The 12,137-nt window shown below is 41.3% G+C and overlaps 1 protein-coding gene and 1 long non-coding RNA gene across 6 annotated transcripts in view; both read right to left on the bottom strand.

The window, feature by feature from the left end:
- Positions 1–4,806, bottom strand: part of celf4 (CUGBP, Elav-like family member 4) — a 128,063-nt gene extending 123,257 nt beyond the window's left edge. For 2 of the 5 annotated variants that reach the window (XM_055179727.2, XM_055179726.2), the window contains exon 1: positions 4,047–4,805. In XM_055179727.2, the coding sequence (XP_055035702.1) occupies positions 4,047–4,311 (265 nt within the window). In that variant the 5' untranslated portion in view covers positions 4,312–4,805. Of the gene's footprint in view, positions 1–4,046 lie in introns of all 5 variants that reach the window. The other 3 variants (XM_055179724.2, XM_055179725.2, XM_055179728.2) reach the window with 2 other exon arrangements.
- A 4,119-nt stretch (positions 4,807–8,925) lies between these two features.
- Positions 8,926–11,742, bottom strand: LOC129424018 (uncharacterized). Its single transcript, XR_008637948.2, has 2 exons — positions 11,454–11,742; positions 8,926–9,135 (listed from the first exon to the last, which is right to left on the bottom strand). It is a non-coding gene; the product is annotated as an uncharacterized lncRNA (long non-coding RNA).
- Between the last annotated feature and the right edge of the window lie 395 nt (positions 11,743–12,137).

The following is a 12,137-nucleotide window of genomic DNA, read 5'->3' as shown; positions in this document are numbered from 1 at the left end:
TAAATGAGGCCCCAGGTCTTAGGGGTTAGGTTAAGAAAGAATAATAATTTCTGTGAAAACAATTAACAATTGTATTCGTATCAACTAACTGATTAACTAAGCATTAACTAAGGTTTACAAATGAAAACTTATAAACAAACAATTCCTTAAACAGGAGAGTTTACAATACTCTGGCAGTACAGGGACACATAGCTGTTTATAGCATAGCTGCGATCTCCCCTACGCTATAAGACGTGCGAGCAGAAGACGTTACGATCCTCATATGTTTCCTGCAGCTGCTGGTGACCAGTACAAATGGCCTCTATTAGCTGTGCTGAGTCACGCAGAGCAACCAAATGAAAGTACCGGAGAACGGAGTACTCAAGAAAGCCCCCAAGCTCAAGCCGGCCCCAGTCTTCACTTTCCCCCATTCAACTCTCTCTCGCTTTCTTTATGTCTCCTTCTATTATTCAATTTAAAACAGAGTACTATTTCTGTGCTAAACTTTCTTTTTGTCTAGTTTCATCCGTCTTCATCCGCCTTTTAAAAAATAATCCCGTTCAACGTTTTGCTCTCTTTCTCTTGCTCTCTCCCTACTGTTCCCTTTTTCTATCTATCTATCATTTTCCCTATCTCCGTCCTTTAGCCGGTCTTGTACAATTCTCCTCTTTTTCACTTTCTGCCCTTCTCCCGAGAGACAGGAGTCTAAAGACTAGATAACTGATGTACAGAATCATTACTCTGCCTCAGACATAAGGATGAATGGAGCTCCTCCTGCTCAGTGTCTCATTAGAGTTCACACGTAAAACACATTGTGCCCTATCCAGACAACGCCGATGCTCGAGATGCAGCGTGTCAAATGCGTGCTCGTGCAGCACATCTGCATACTTTAAAAAATGAGAAGTAAAGCATGAGAATAATGATCATCGAAAATAGACGGCATGAATTCGGTGCGAAAACGTAAAGCGTCGCCTCCTACATGTTTCTTTATGGCATCAAATGCGTTCCCTCACCACCTACACTTATCACAGCTTCAAACGCTTATGCTTCTCAAAGATTGTCCCTTTTGGTGTACAATTTTGTTGACAGAATTTATTAGTAATAATAAATGATTTCCAATAATAGCAATACATTAATAAATAATAATAATAATAATAATCAGTGGTGGCCGGTGACTTCTTTTTTCGAGGGCGCTCGATGCGAAGTTCGTCACGTGTATGTAGCCCGTCGTGTGTGGTTTGTAATTTCAAAATATGTGCATATCAAGAGATCCTGTGTGCATCACGTGTCTTGTCAAAATAAGTGCCTGCTGCAGACACGTCTAAAGGGTTTATGATAAAAGAGACACTTGCGTTTGTCAGATACTCGCATAATCTCATGCGTAATCAGAGTTTACTGTTAAGGGAGTGTCTTGTGTGTATTTTGTGAACATGAGCTTCTCTTTTATAATAAACGCACCAGGCACTTATTTTGACAAAACACGTGATGCACATGGTTCACATGACGCAACAAACATATATTTTGAAAACGCAAGCAACACACATGGCACTCCGAACACTTATTTTGAATTAGCGCCCCTCGGATGAGCAGTCACGAGCTGCCACTGATAATAATAATAATAATAACAATAATAAATAAAGAAAACAAAACAACACTAGATAAACAGAGAAAAGGTATAAAAGATTAAGCTAAGAAGGAGACATTCATGTCAGAGAGACTTCGCAAAGTTTAGGTGGCATCACATCCAAATGATGTGCCACACATTGTGTAGATTTAGAGACAAGGGACAGTGACCAAAAATATATTTAGAATCTGCTGAAAATAAGGCAAAACTGAAACCGCACCACTAACAACGTTCGTAAAATTTTATGATTTACTGTTTAGATGTGATTTACACCAGCATGGCAAACTTTTATCTCAGCCTGTCATGTCAACACTGCAATCCGAACGATCGCCCACACGATTTTTCATTTAGCATTTCTTTTTGCGCGTTTGTCTTGAGGTTGTGCCATTTCCATTATCCCAAGACTGTTTACAGCAGCGAGCGGTGAGCCAAAGACCCGCTCTCAGGACCTCAGCTCAGCACGCCGTAATGTTGAATCTACAAAGACGTGTGCGTATGTGTTTTCGTGTGCGTGTGGGTGGGTAAGCGAGTGAATAAATGGATGACAAAACCCCTTCCAGCCTGTGAACTGAAAGAGGGATCGCGTGATTGGGAGCGGGGAGAAGACGGAGAGACGCAGCAGGCTGGAGGAGGTGATAACGTGCGAGGGGGAAAAGTGGGTGGAGGTGGAGAAGGATGAAGCTAAGATGGAGAACTTCTCATAATGCTGATGATCACTTTAGAGAACATTTATGCTGGTTTGACCCTTGCAATAAAATTAAATCACTGGGTTTGGAAGTATCAAGGTCAGCTTAACCAATGAGAGCTTCGGAGCCGACAGGCCTCAGCTATCTACAGGGCATGAAGAGGACAGAATTGCTGCCAAAGGGAAATGGATTTTGAGAGACACTGACGCCAGTGTTTATGAGACTGGAACGAGGGTTATGGAGAGGGAGTAAACCGGTACCTAAGCTTAGTAACACGGAGCCAACCGGGCCATACCGGTGGCCTTGCTGTAAACTACTGGGGGATGGGTACAAGAAACCATATATATTGCAAAAAGGAGACAGTTCCTAGAGTCAGCCAGCACGACTCCCCATAGTTCACAAGCAACATGATTAACCACCGAATGGGGAGTACTCCAGCGGTGCTATTAATAAAAGATAACCTCCTACCCTCCCCAGACCCACTTCTCAAAGCCACATTTTTGCCAGGCACATACGGAGGACAGCTTTGTTTACTACAACGGAGGGACCTCATCCCTGGGGCTGCCTTCCCTTGACTCCCGGAGATAGATGGGTAAATTAGGCACCGACGCGACCCAAAAGTCAAGCAATGTCCTCCGGGTCGGGGATCAATTAAACAAAGCCTGTGAAATAATGACGCCCCAGGGAAGATCTACCTAGGGAGACCCCCTTTGGACCCCTTTCTCCCGGTTTCAGGAATTGATCCGAATACACCGCAGGTACACAGCTTCAGCAGTAATTACCACACCGCAGGAGTGAGCGAGTGCACAAACAAGGCACAGTTGTGGCCGAACCTAACCGGAGACGCCAGTAGCTGCGTATGACACCAACTGGCAAGGAGAAGATAAGCAGGAGGTAATTATAGTTCAGCTGCTGTTACTGGTTGAACACGGCACATCAAAATCCTATTGTGTGAACTGTCATCTTCAATTAATATTTTATTACGAAGCTGAATATTTTATTATGAATCACGGCCAAACAACTCCAATTAAGACTTCACACCTCTTCGGTATAGATTCTATGGTTATAATTTTCGTAATTTGTCATATATCTTTGTCTTGATGGATGCCATGTACCTTGGCTCTTGGAGGATAACACATTTGGCTCAAAATAACGTGATGTTTGATAAACTTGCCTCAGATAGTGTGTGAGGAGTATGTGTGCATTGCAATTACGTATAAGATAAACGTACAAGGAGGCAAATGTAAATTGGAGAGGAAAGTAATAAGGGAGAAAAATGTTTACACACGCTTGCACATGCAGAATACTATCCACGAACAAACCTCAATGGAAAATTTTGGGTACAATGACTAACAAAGTGATGAAGCTATAGAACCAAACCAAAGAGAACTTGTTTGGAACAAAACGTCCCTTGGAAAATTCGGCAAGTCTATCTATCTATCTATCTATCTATCTATCTATCTATCTATCTATCTATCTATCTATCTATCTATCTATCTATCTATCTATCTATCCTGTCGTTTCCAAATGCAACAATTTTAAATCAATAATACCCAACTTTTGTATGAGAGTAACCTTTAAAGAAATCATTTCGAAAGACATTTTCTTATGTTATATAGATTAAATGCTTTGTAGATCCAAGCCTGTTGTTCCGTTTTCCACGACGCCGTGATGGAAACTGAGGTAAAAGCAAATAAAGACATAACACCGACGGCGTGACAGGACACGAGCGGGAAAGGGCTTCAAACTGCTCGTACCTTTGTGCATGCCAGTGAAACGGTCTTTCAGCACGGTGAGCTCGTAGATCTTGCCAAATTCCTCGAAGAGCGGCCGGAGGTCCTTCTCGTCCAGGTTGCGTGGTATCTGTCCGATGAACAGTTTGATGGCATCGTGGTCCTTCATGGGAATAGTGGCGCAGCTCGCGGGACTGTGACTGTGGCTTATTCCGTTCACGAGCCCGTTCGTACTGGCCGCTACGCCGTGCATGGTGCCGTCCACCTGTCCGTTCGTTAAAGTTGCCATCTTCACGGCGAGGAGTTTCAGACAGCAGCAGCGGTTCGCGCAAAATCTTCTCACTTACAAGTGTTTTAGATGACGGGGATGAGACGTGACACAGATCCTCACTGTCGTTTCAACCGAGCCCAAAATGCACGGATACAAACGCGTACCATTGAACAGAAGTCAAATATCAAAGGCGTCGGCGTTTGGTCGTCCAGGCGGAGGCGCGTTTCCCTCTACGTGTGCCCTACTATTCAATAATTCATTCATTCATGTAATAAAATGGAGAGACGGACCGAGAGCATTCGCTTTCTACTCACACCTCCGGTTCCCCTCGCCCCTGCTTCTAGCTACACTTTTGTTTTTTGCATTGAGAAGTCGGTATGGGTGTCCTCCCGGTTTAAACAGACAGGGCTGGCTCAAGCGCGCTCCGCGCAATGGGGTGGTAGAGGAAGAAAGCAGCTCGCATGATCTCGCTGTTTGTGACACCCGACGCGCTCTCTCCCCCTCTCATCGCTATACAGTAACATGGTATGTTCCGCCGAAAGAGAGGGACTATAAATAAAGAAAATATCACAATTTGCACGCCTCTTTGTACGTTGCCTTGTGAATGACTCTTCGGTGAATGCGTGTGCAGACTGTAGTAACATTTAATCTTTTTTTACAAAAACAAACATTTGGTGTGAACGCGTAATAATCACTCAATGTATTGGTCTGTCTAAGCATTTATGGTTAACGTTTCCTTATGTCAATTTCTCGTAAGAGGATTTACAAAAAACGCTTTCCCCTGAACTGATGCGCGCGGCGGGGTGGACGGAGCTGTCCACACCGCCGGTGCTGAACCGTTAAGAAAACCCACGGGCGAATGCAGCCGTATGTATGGGATAAATGATTTAAGTCATTCGATGCAACACAAATCAATTCTGGCAATAGAGAATATTTATTATTTTGGTTTAAAAGCGACAGTGATTTTCCACAAATAGACGAACCGTGTTTGAGAAAGAGGGCTGTGAGCTCCTCCGCGCGGTGTGTACTGGTGAATCAAATCTTTGCCCTGCAGCCACACGGACGACACACGACGTGTGTATGTGTGTGTTCAGGAATGAAGGGAATTAAAGATACAATCAAAATGCATCATACAGAATAACAGTTGGATATAAAAAAGAGGACACCGATATAAGACATCCTAAAGAAATTATTTAGTCATTTCTTTTTACTTAGGCGTGATTTTTATAGTGTCTTCGAATTTCATCAGACAAAAATGTTGTTGCAAACGACTAGGTTATTACAGAGCATTTAATCGCTTGCTTCAACAATGAACTCTCTTGCCTCCTAGCCAGACAAAGACATAACGCGTCTCTCCAATTTAATAACATAAACTCATCAAGAAAGAACTCTACGGAGAGCCGATGTTCTTTCTGATCAGGAACAACAACCTTCCAGATGTAATGAAGACTTGCTTGGAGATTTGAGTAACGCCTCCAAACATCTAACCCGAGCCCTGAACGCCTCTGAAACGCCACACTTATCCGCGATATGAACCGCTGTTGACAGTCGGAGCGCGTACGCAACAGTGCAAACGTTGCATGCGAGCCTCCAATTTCCACACGAGAGCACACAACCACAGCGCTTTTCATGCTGACAATGACACACCACTGTCGAGCCCACAGCACCTGCTCATAATGATGGCAAATTGTAGACTGCCTCAGAGTTCCCGCTGAGCACGAGGCCCACGGAGAAGAACAGGCTTGCATGTGTTCACAACGGCAGGTAGGTAGGGCAAGGTAAAATGGAGGAACGTTTCGACAAGCCACTTTAGATGAGTTCTTTGTTTAAATGTAGTTTACAAAATAATCTCCAACACAATACAATACGTAACCTGTATTTAACAGGTCGTACTAAGTATAGGTTTTCTCATGATTTAGAAGACGAGAAACATCGTTAGGCACCTGTCCATGCCGGCATCTGTCTAATTTGGTTAGATAATACCACGTGACAAAATAACTTCATTGGACGTATGGCCCTTGATTTACATTTACGCATTTTGCAGACGCTTTTATCCAAAGTGACTTACAGTACATTCAGGCTCGGAGAATGGTCAAAAATGGTCCTAACTGTCACTGGGGCGGTACCCTTTAAAACAGTATACATTTGCACCTAAATAATTCATTTTAGTACCTCAGACTGGCACATACACCAAAGAGTGCGTACAAATACATATTGGTACCAAATCTGTACCTAAATGGGACATATTAGGACCTTTTTAAAGGGTCTTGTCCCAGTGCGAGCTTGAGGCCATTTATGACCATGTCTTCTTGACAGTGTAGGCCTATATTTTATATTTTTTCTTTTGAAATTTTATCATTATGATGATCATAGGTGTGTTGTACGACATACAGCGTGGAATAAGTTGGTTGATAGCAGTATGTGTATGTAATGAAGGTATTGGGTGTGGTGACAACCTGTGTATGTACTGTATGCATGTATTATGTATTTAGCCTACTTATGTCCAATAAAAATTTCCTTAGGGACAATAAAAGTATATCCTGTCCTAACGCAATGTGAGCTATAGGAAAACATGAGAAGTTTATAAAATATTATCCACGATTATATTGTTGCAATTAACATTTACCCTAATGTCCACCACCTCATTATAACAGACGAGCGACTTGTTTTTAGATCGTGACCCACCAGTTAATCCCTTTATAAGATGTAAAATTATAAATACAACTAGTTGCATCATGCAACATCTATTAACAATGCCTTTAACCATTTGGAGCTCAGCAGCTTTTGCATCTACTTGCATTGTTTAATTTACTTTACCAAAGGTCAATTGTCTAAATATTAAAACAAGAGTATAATATTCTCGGCCTTAACGATACCGTTTTAAAACGTTGGACCGAGTCCAACGCACTATTAAAAAGGAAACGAGATACACTCCGTGGCCCTCTCACCTGCCGCTCGCACAGGCTGTAATGGCCCGTTAATGTCATTTCGGACTGTCAGTATAACCCAACCCAGCTGAGTCAGTTCGCTTTCTTTGGCAGGGCACCGTGCTCGGTTCTGCAAGCATACCCTTGGGGCCACGCAGCTCGAGATCGCGCCTGGCTCGCCTTGAGCCATATTTTTAATACAAGGGCGAAATGTGTTAGCACAAATCATCGTAATTATGTTCTGTGCGTAGTTTCGCAACGATTATATAAGTTATGTAGCCATTATTGTTCCCGATGGTCTTTCCGTTCGCCCATCTTTCGGCGTTTTCAATGCGCCACAAGCCGCCCCAAATGAAATGCTTCTGATGAGCACGTCCATCGGCGTGATAATAACAATCATATGCAATTAACGGGTAATTTACGGACCGATTGGTCTACAGAGGGTGACCCGTAGGTCGTCGGGTGCGCGCTTTTACGCAGCTCGAATGAATCTGGAGAGGGAAACATAATGCTCCAATGTAAGGAGTGGTCTCGAATCTTCATCCTAAAATTTGATCTCAGCGGTGGGGATATCAGAATGAGTCATAAAATCAAATGACAATCATGTAGTTTTTTTTCTTTCAGGAAATAAATAATGAATTCAAATGTTATTTTCTTCCACAGCAGGCCTGCTGCTAAAAATAAGCACTGGCGTTCGTGGCTTGTGTGTGGCTGCGTGAACGACAGTACGCCGCTGTCCATGGTGCTGAAATATTCTACACTTTTAAAAATAAAGGTGCTATAAAGGGTTCTTCCACATTTAAAGCATTTTTGGTTCCCCAAATAACTTTTCAGTCAATGGTTCTTATAAAAACATTCTTTCCTTTGTAAAGTCCACCACAAATAACGTTAAAGGTTCTTTATGGCACCATATGGCCCAACAAAGAACCTTTTAAAAACCTTTTTTAAAGAGTGTTGTCAAAACGCAAGAGCGCTTTGATTATATGTTGCTATGATGACTTACCCTCTCCAAACCCTCTCTTAGATTGAAAGCAACAAAAGCTTTTACCTGACAGCTCTCAGTCTTAACTCCCTTACAATCGAGTGCACCAAAGTAACGATGTGCCCTTGGAACATTACTTGAAATCAAATCCCGTTCCGGTGGCGTAATTGTTGAGGAAGGCAAATAAACGAGTGGCAAATGAAATTCTTGCAGGGCAGCTTGCACAAATAGATTGATAATGTGCACCAGCCGCTGTAAAGTACGTTGAGGTTTCGATGTTACCTGTTCTGCATATGAATGTCTCTCCTAACCTGTCCTTCATCCAGGACAAAGTTCTAAATCTCAGGAAGCCTTGAGCATCAGAGGCGGTTCATCATCTCGGTGTAATTTAGGGGGACGAGCAAGAAAAGGGCAGAGGAACACAGAACTCCATAAAATTATGTGTTATGAAAAAGATGCCAAGTTGAGCTAATTGGGACGAACGTGAGGGAGGAGCGGAGAACCTGGTGAAGTGACTTTATGTCAAATGCAGATGGCGAAAACAACAAAAGCAACAAACCAAACAAGCAAAAGGGTGATAATGATCAGATCCAACGAGACTATCACACAATCCAGTGTTTTAGAAAAGCACAGTTTCACAAACCTAACAGCTACATACTTAAAATACAAAACTGTTTGGATCAACACCAAGGAACACAGTATATATGCAAGAAAACGAAGGCATGGATTGGTGAAGCTTTCCCTTTAATTATTGTTTACTCTTGAGAAGCTGCTTATCGTGCGAGTGGCGAGTTGTTTGCGTCAAACGGGAGCTTCTGGTTGTTAGCGCAGTATTGAAAACAGATTAGTGCTTTACCACTAGACACAGTTGGGCATTTCTTTCAAACTCAAATCCAGATTGGAACTCTCAGCTGATTCTTGGCTTCCACCACACTGAAAAAGAAAACATGCCACTTTAGCAAGATATTTATAAGCGAGATTATTCCCATTCAGAAGACGTGCTTCCTCATTTAGAGGAAAATACACAATAGGAACGACCTAAGCCACACCCCCATAGTAAAAGTACTGCAGTTAAAGAAACTGTTCACACAAAAATATTATTACACTGCAAAAAAACAAGCAAAAAAATCTGCCAATGGGGTAAGCAAAAAAATCTTGAACACTAAATACAAAAAAAATTTGCTTACACCATTGGCAGATTTTTTTGCTTGTTTTATGCACAAAATCACTTAAATTTGATATTTTTGGTCTAAAAACTAGACTTATTTTCTTGGATCGTTTTGCTGCTCAAGAAAAAGCATCTTAATTTTTGAATTTTTTGATATTTTTACTGAAAACAAGACAAAAATACTAAGAATTTTTTTTCTTGAAAATAATTTTTTGCAGTGTAGTATCATGAAATTACATTCCTATAGTCACTTAATTAAGTATTTTCCGTGACACTAACACGTTTTTCCGCCTTTTTGCGTGAACATGTCATGTATTTCTGTTTACGTGTCACTGTCACAGATATTTTACTCAACTGTTTTGTTCTATTTTTTTACGATTGTCACTTTGTTTTAGGGTTAGATTTACATAAAATGACATCCTTACCCAAATCCAACTCTAACCCTAATTCCAGGCGATGATGGTTTAAAAACCATAAAATGTAAAAAATAAATCATGAAAAAATGTATAAACCAATACTTAAAGTGACATCCTAACGCAAACCCCAAATCTAACCTAAACTGAAGCATCAATGGTTTAAAATAGGACAAAACAGCAACAAATACGTGACAGTGACACGTAAACAGAAATGTGTGAAATGTTCATGCAAAAAGGTGGAAAAACGTGTCAGTGTCACGGAAAAGACTCACAAAATTACGTGACTATAGGTACATAATTTGGTGATACAGGGTTGCATAAACACTATGATAAAAAACAGTTAAAGGATTAGTCCATTTTCTAAAAAAAAATCCAGATAATTTACTCACATTTCATCAAAAATGTTGATCGAGAAGTTGATCTGTTCAGTCGAGAAGAAATTATGTTTTTTGAGGAAAACATTCTAGGATTTTTCTAATTTTAATGGACTTTAATGGACCCCAACACATAACAGATTTAATGCAGTTTAAAATTGCAGTTTCAACAGAGTTTCAAAGGACTCTAAACGATCCCAAACGAGGCATACTGTAAGGGTCTTATCATTTTTTACAAAAAAAATAAAAAAATGCACTTTTAAACCACAACTTTTAAACCGGTCCTGTGACGAGCCAGCGCAACCTCACGCAATATGGCATCACGTCAAAAGGTCACGGATGAGGAATGCGAAACTACGCCCCAGTGTTTACAAGTGTGGAGAAAGAGGATTGTTCCGATGTTGTTGTATGTTGAATGATAAAAATTAATGTCTTTGTGTCAGTTTATTGTTTAAAATGGTCCACAAATGTGCGTAACATATGACCTTTCCACATCATTACTCAATTACGTGAGGTCGCTCTGGCGCATCACAGGACCGGAGATAGACGAGAAGTTGTGGTTTAAAAGTGCATATTTTTTATTTTTCTTGTCAAAAATGACAATTGTTTCGATAGATAGACCCTTGTGCCTCGTTTGGGATCGTTTGGAGTCCTTTGAAACTGCAAGTTTAAACTGCATTAAATCTGTTACGTGTTGGGGTCCATTAAAGTCTATTAAAATGAGAAAAATCCTGAAATGTTTTCCTCAAAAAACATAATTTCTTCTCGACTGAACAAAGAAAGACATCAACATTTTGGATGACATGGTGGTAAGTAAATTATCTGGATTTTTTTAAGAAAATGGACTAGTCCTTTACATTTCTTTTTTTCTGATGAACACAAAAGATAAATGATGGTAAGCACACAGCCAATTGTAACCATTGCCTTCCATAGTAGGAAAACAAATATTATGAAAGAATTGTGATAAATGATGATGACGATGTTTTGATAAATGATGGTAAGCACACAGTTTACAGTAACCATTGAATTTCCTTGTTTTTTGTTTTTCCTACTATGGAAGTCATTGGGTACAATCAGCTGTGTGCCTACCATCATTTATCAGAATATCTTATTTTGTGTTCATCAGAGGAAAGAAATTCTTACCGGTTTAGAATAACACGAGGATGAGAAAATGATGACAAAATTTTCATTTTTGGGTGAACTATCCCTTTAACTGTAGAAATTCCTGAATGCATTGTCATTTTAGTCCCACCAGAAATTGACAGAGAGAGAGACAGGACGAGAGATTCTCACCCGCATGTGGCTCCATCTTTTTAATCAGTGGTTTGGAAACCTGTGACCTCCGACCCCGCGAGTGTCTCACAGCACCTGTGCCACAGCCAGCCGTGTCACCTCGCTGTCATGTCAGCTCCACTACGGCCTTTTACAGTGACTGTGGTTGTCTGGACCCACAGAGCCCCTGATTGCTCCCCAGGGAAGATGTTCGAGAGGTGGGCGAAGCCACCTGCCACTGCCCTACAGCGACGAAAGCTGCTCGATGTGAAGCAAGGCCTGGGGTTCATCGTGAAACGTGGAAATCCAACGCATGATGCTGCCAAAGACCTTTCCACAATAGGAAAGGAAAGACAGACAGGGAAAAGAAGAGGTAAAATTACTTCACTGTTGGAACGAGTGACAATGTTGGCTCCTTCCAAGTGAAAAACTGTGCCTATGGAGACAGCAAAGTCACTCAGGACCAATTTTCCTTCTGCTAAACCAGGTGCAAGCAATTACATGAAATGATTGGACAATCAGTCAGTCTCAAATACTCCGAAGGCACCATAAACTTTCTATCATGTGTTTATGTTTCAGGTGCTGTTTCTGGGCAGCAACCACTCCAAAGGGAGAGAAAGGTGACAATAGAAAAAGCTCTGACATGCTTTATGAGGTATTTCTGTGAAAATAGCCGACCTGTCTGCTGCAACAAGAAAGCATAAA

This window comes from Misgurnus anguillicaudatus, chromosome 9, assembly GCF_027580225.2.
Source record: "Misgurnus anguillicaudatus chromosome 9, ASM2758022v2, whole genome shotgun sequence".
NCBI classification, from domain to species: Eukaryota; Metazoa; Chordata; class Actinopteri; order Cypriniformes; family Cobitidae; genus Misgurnus; species Misgurnus anguillicaudatus.
Note: the sequence above shows the minus strand (reverse complement) of the source record. Positions and strands in the feature narration are given on the sequence as shown.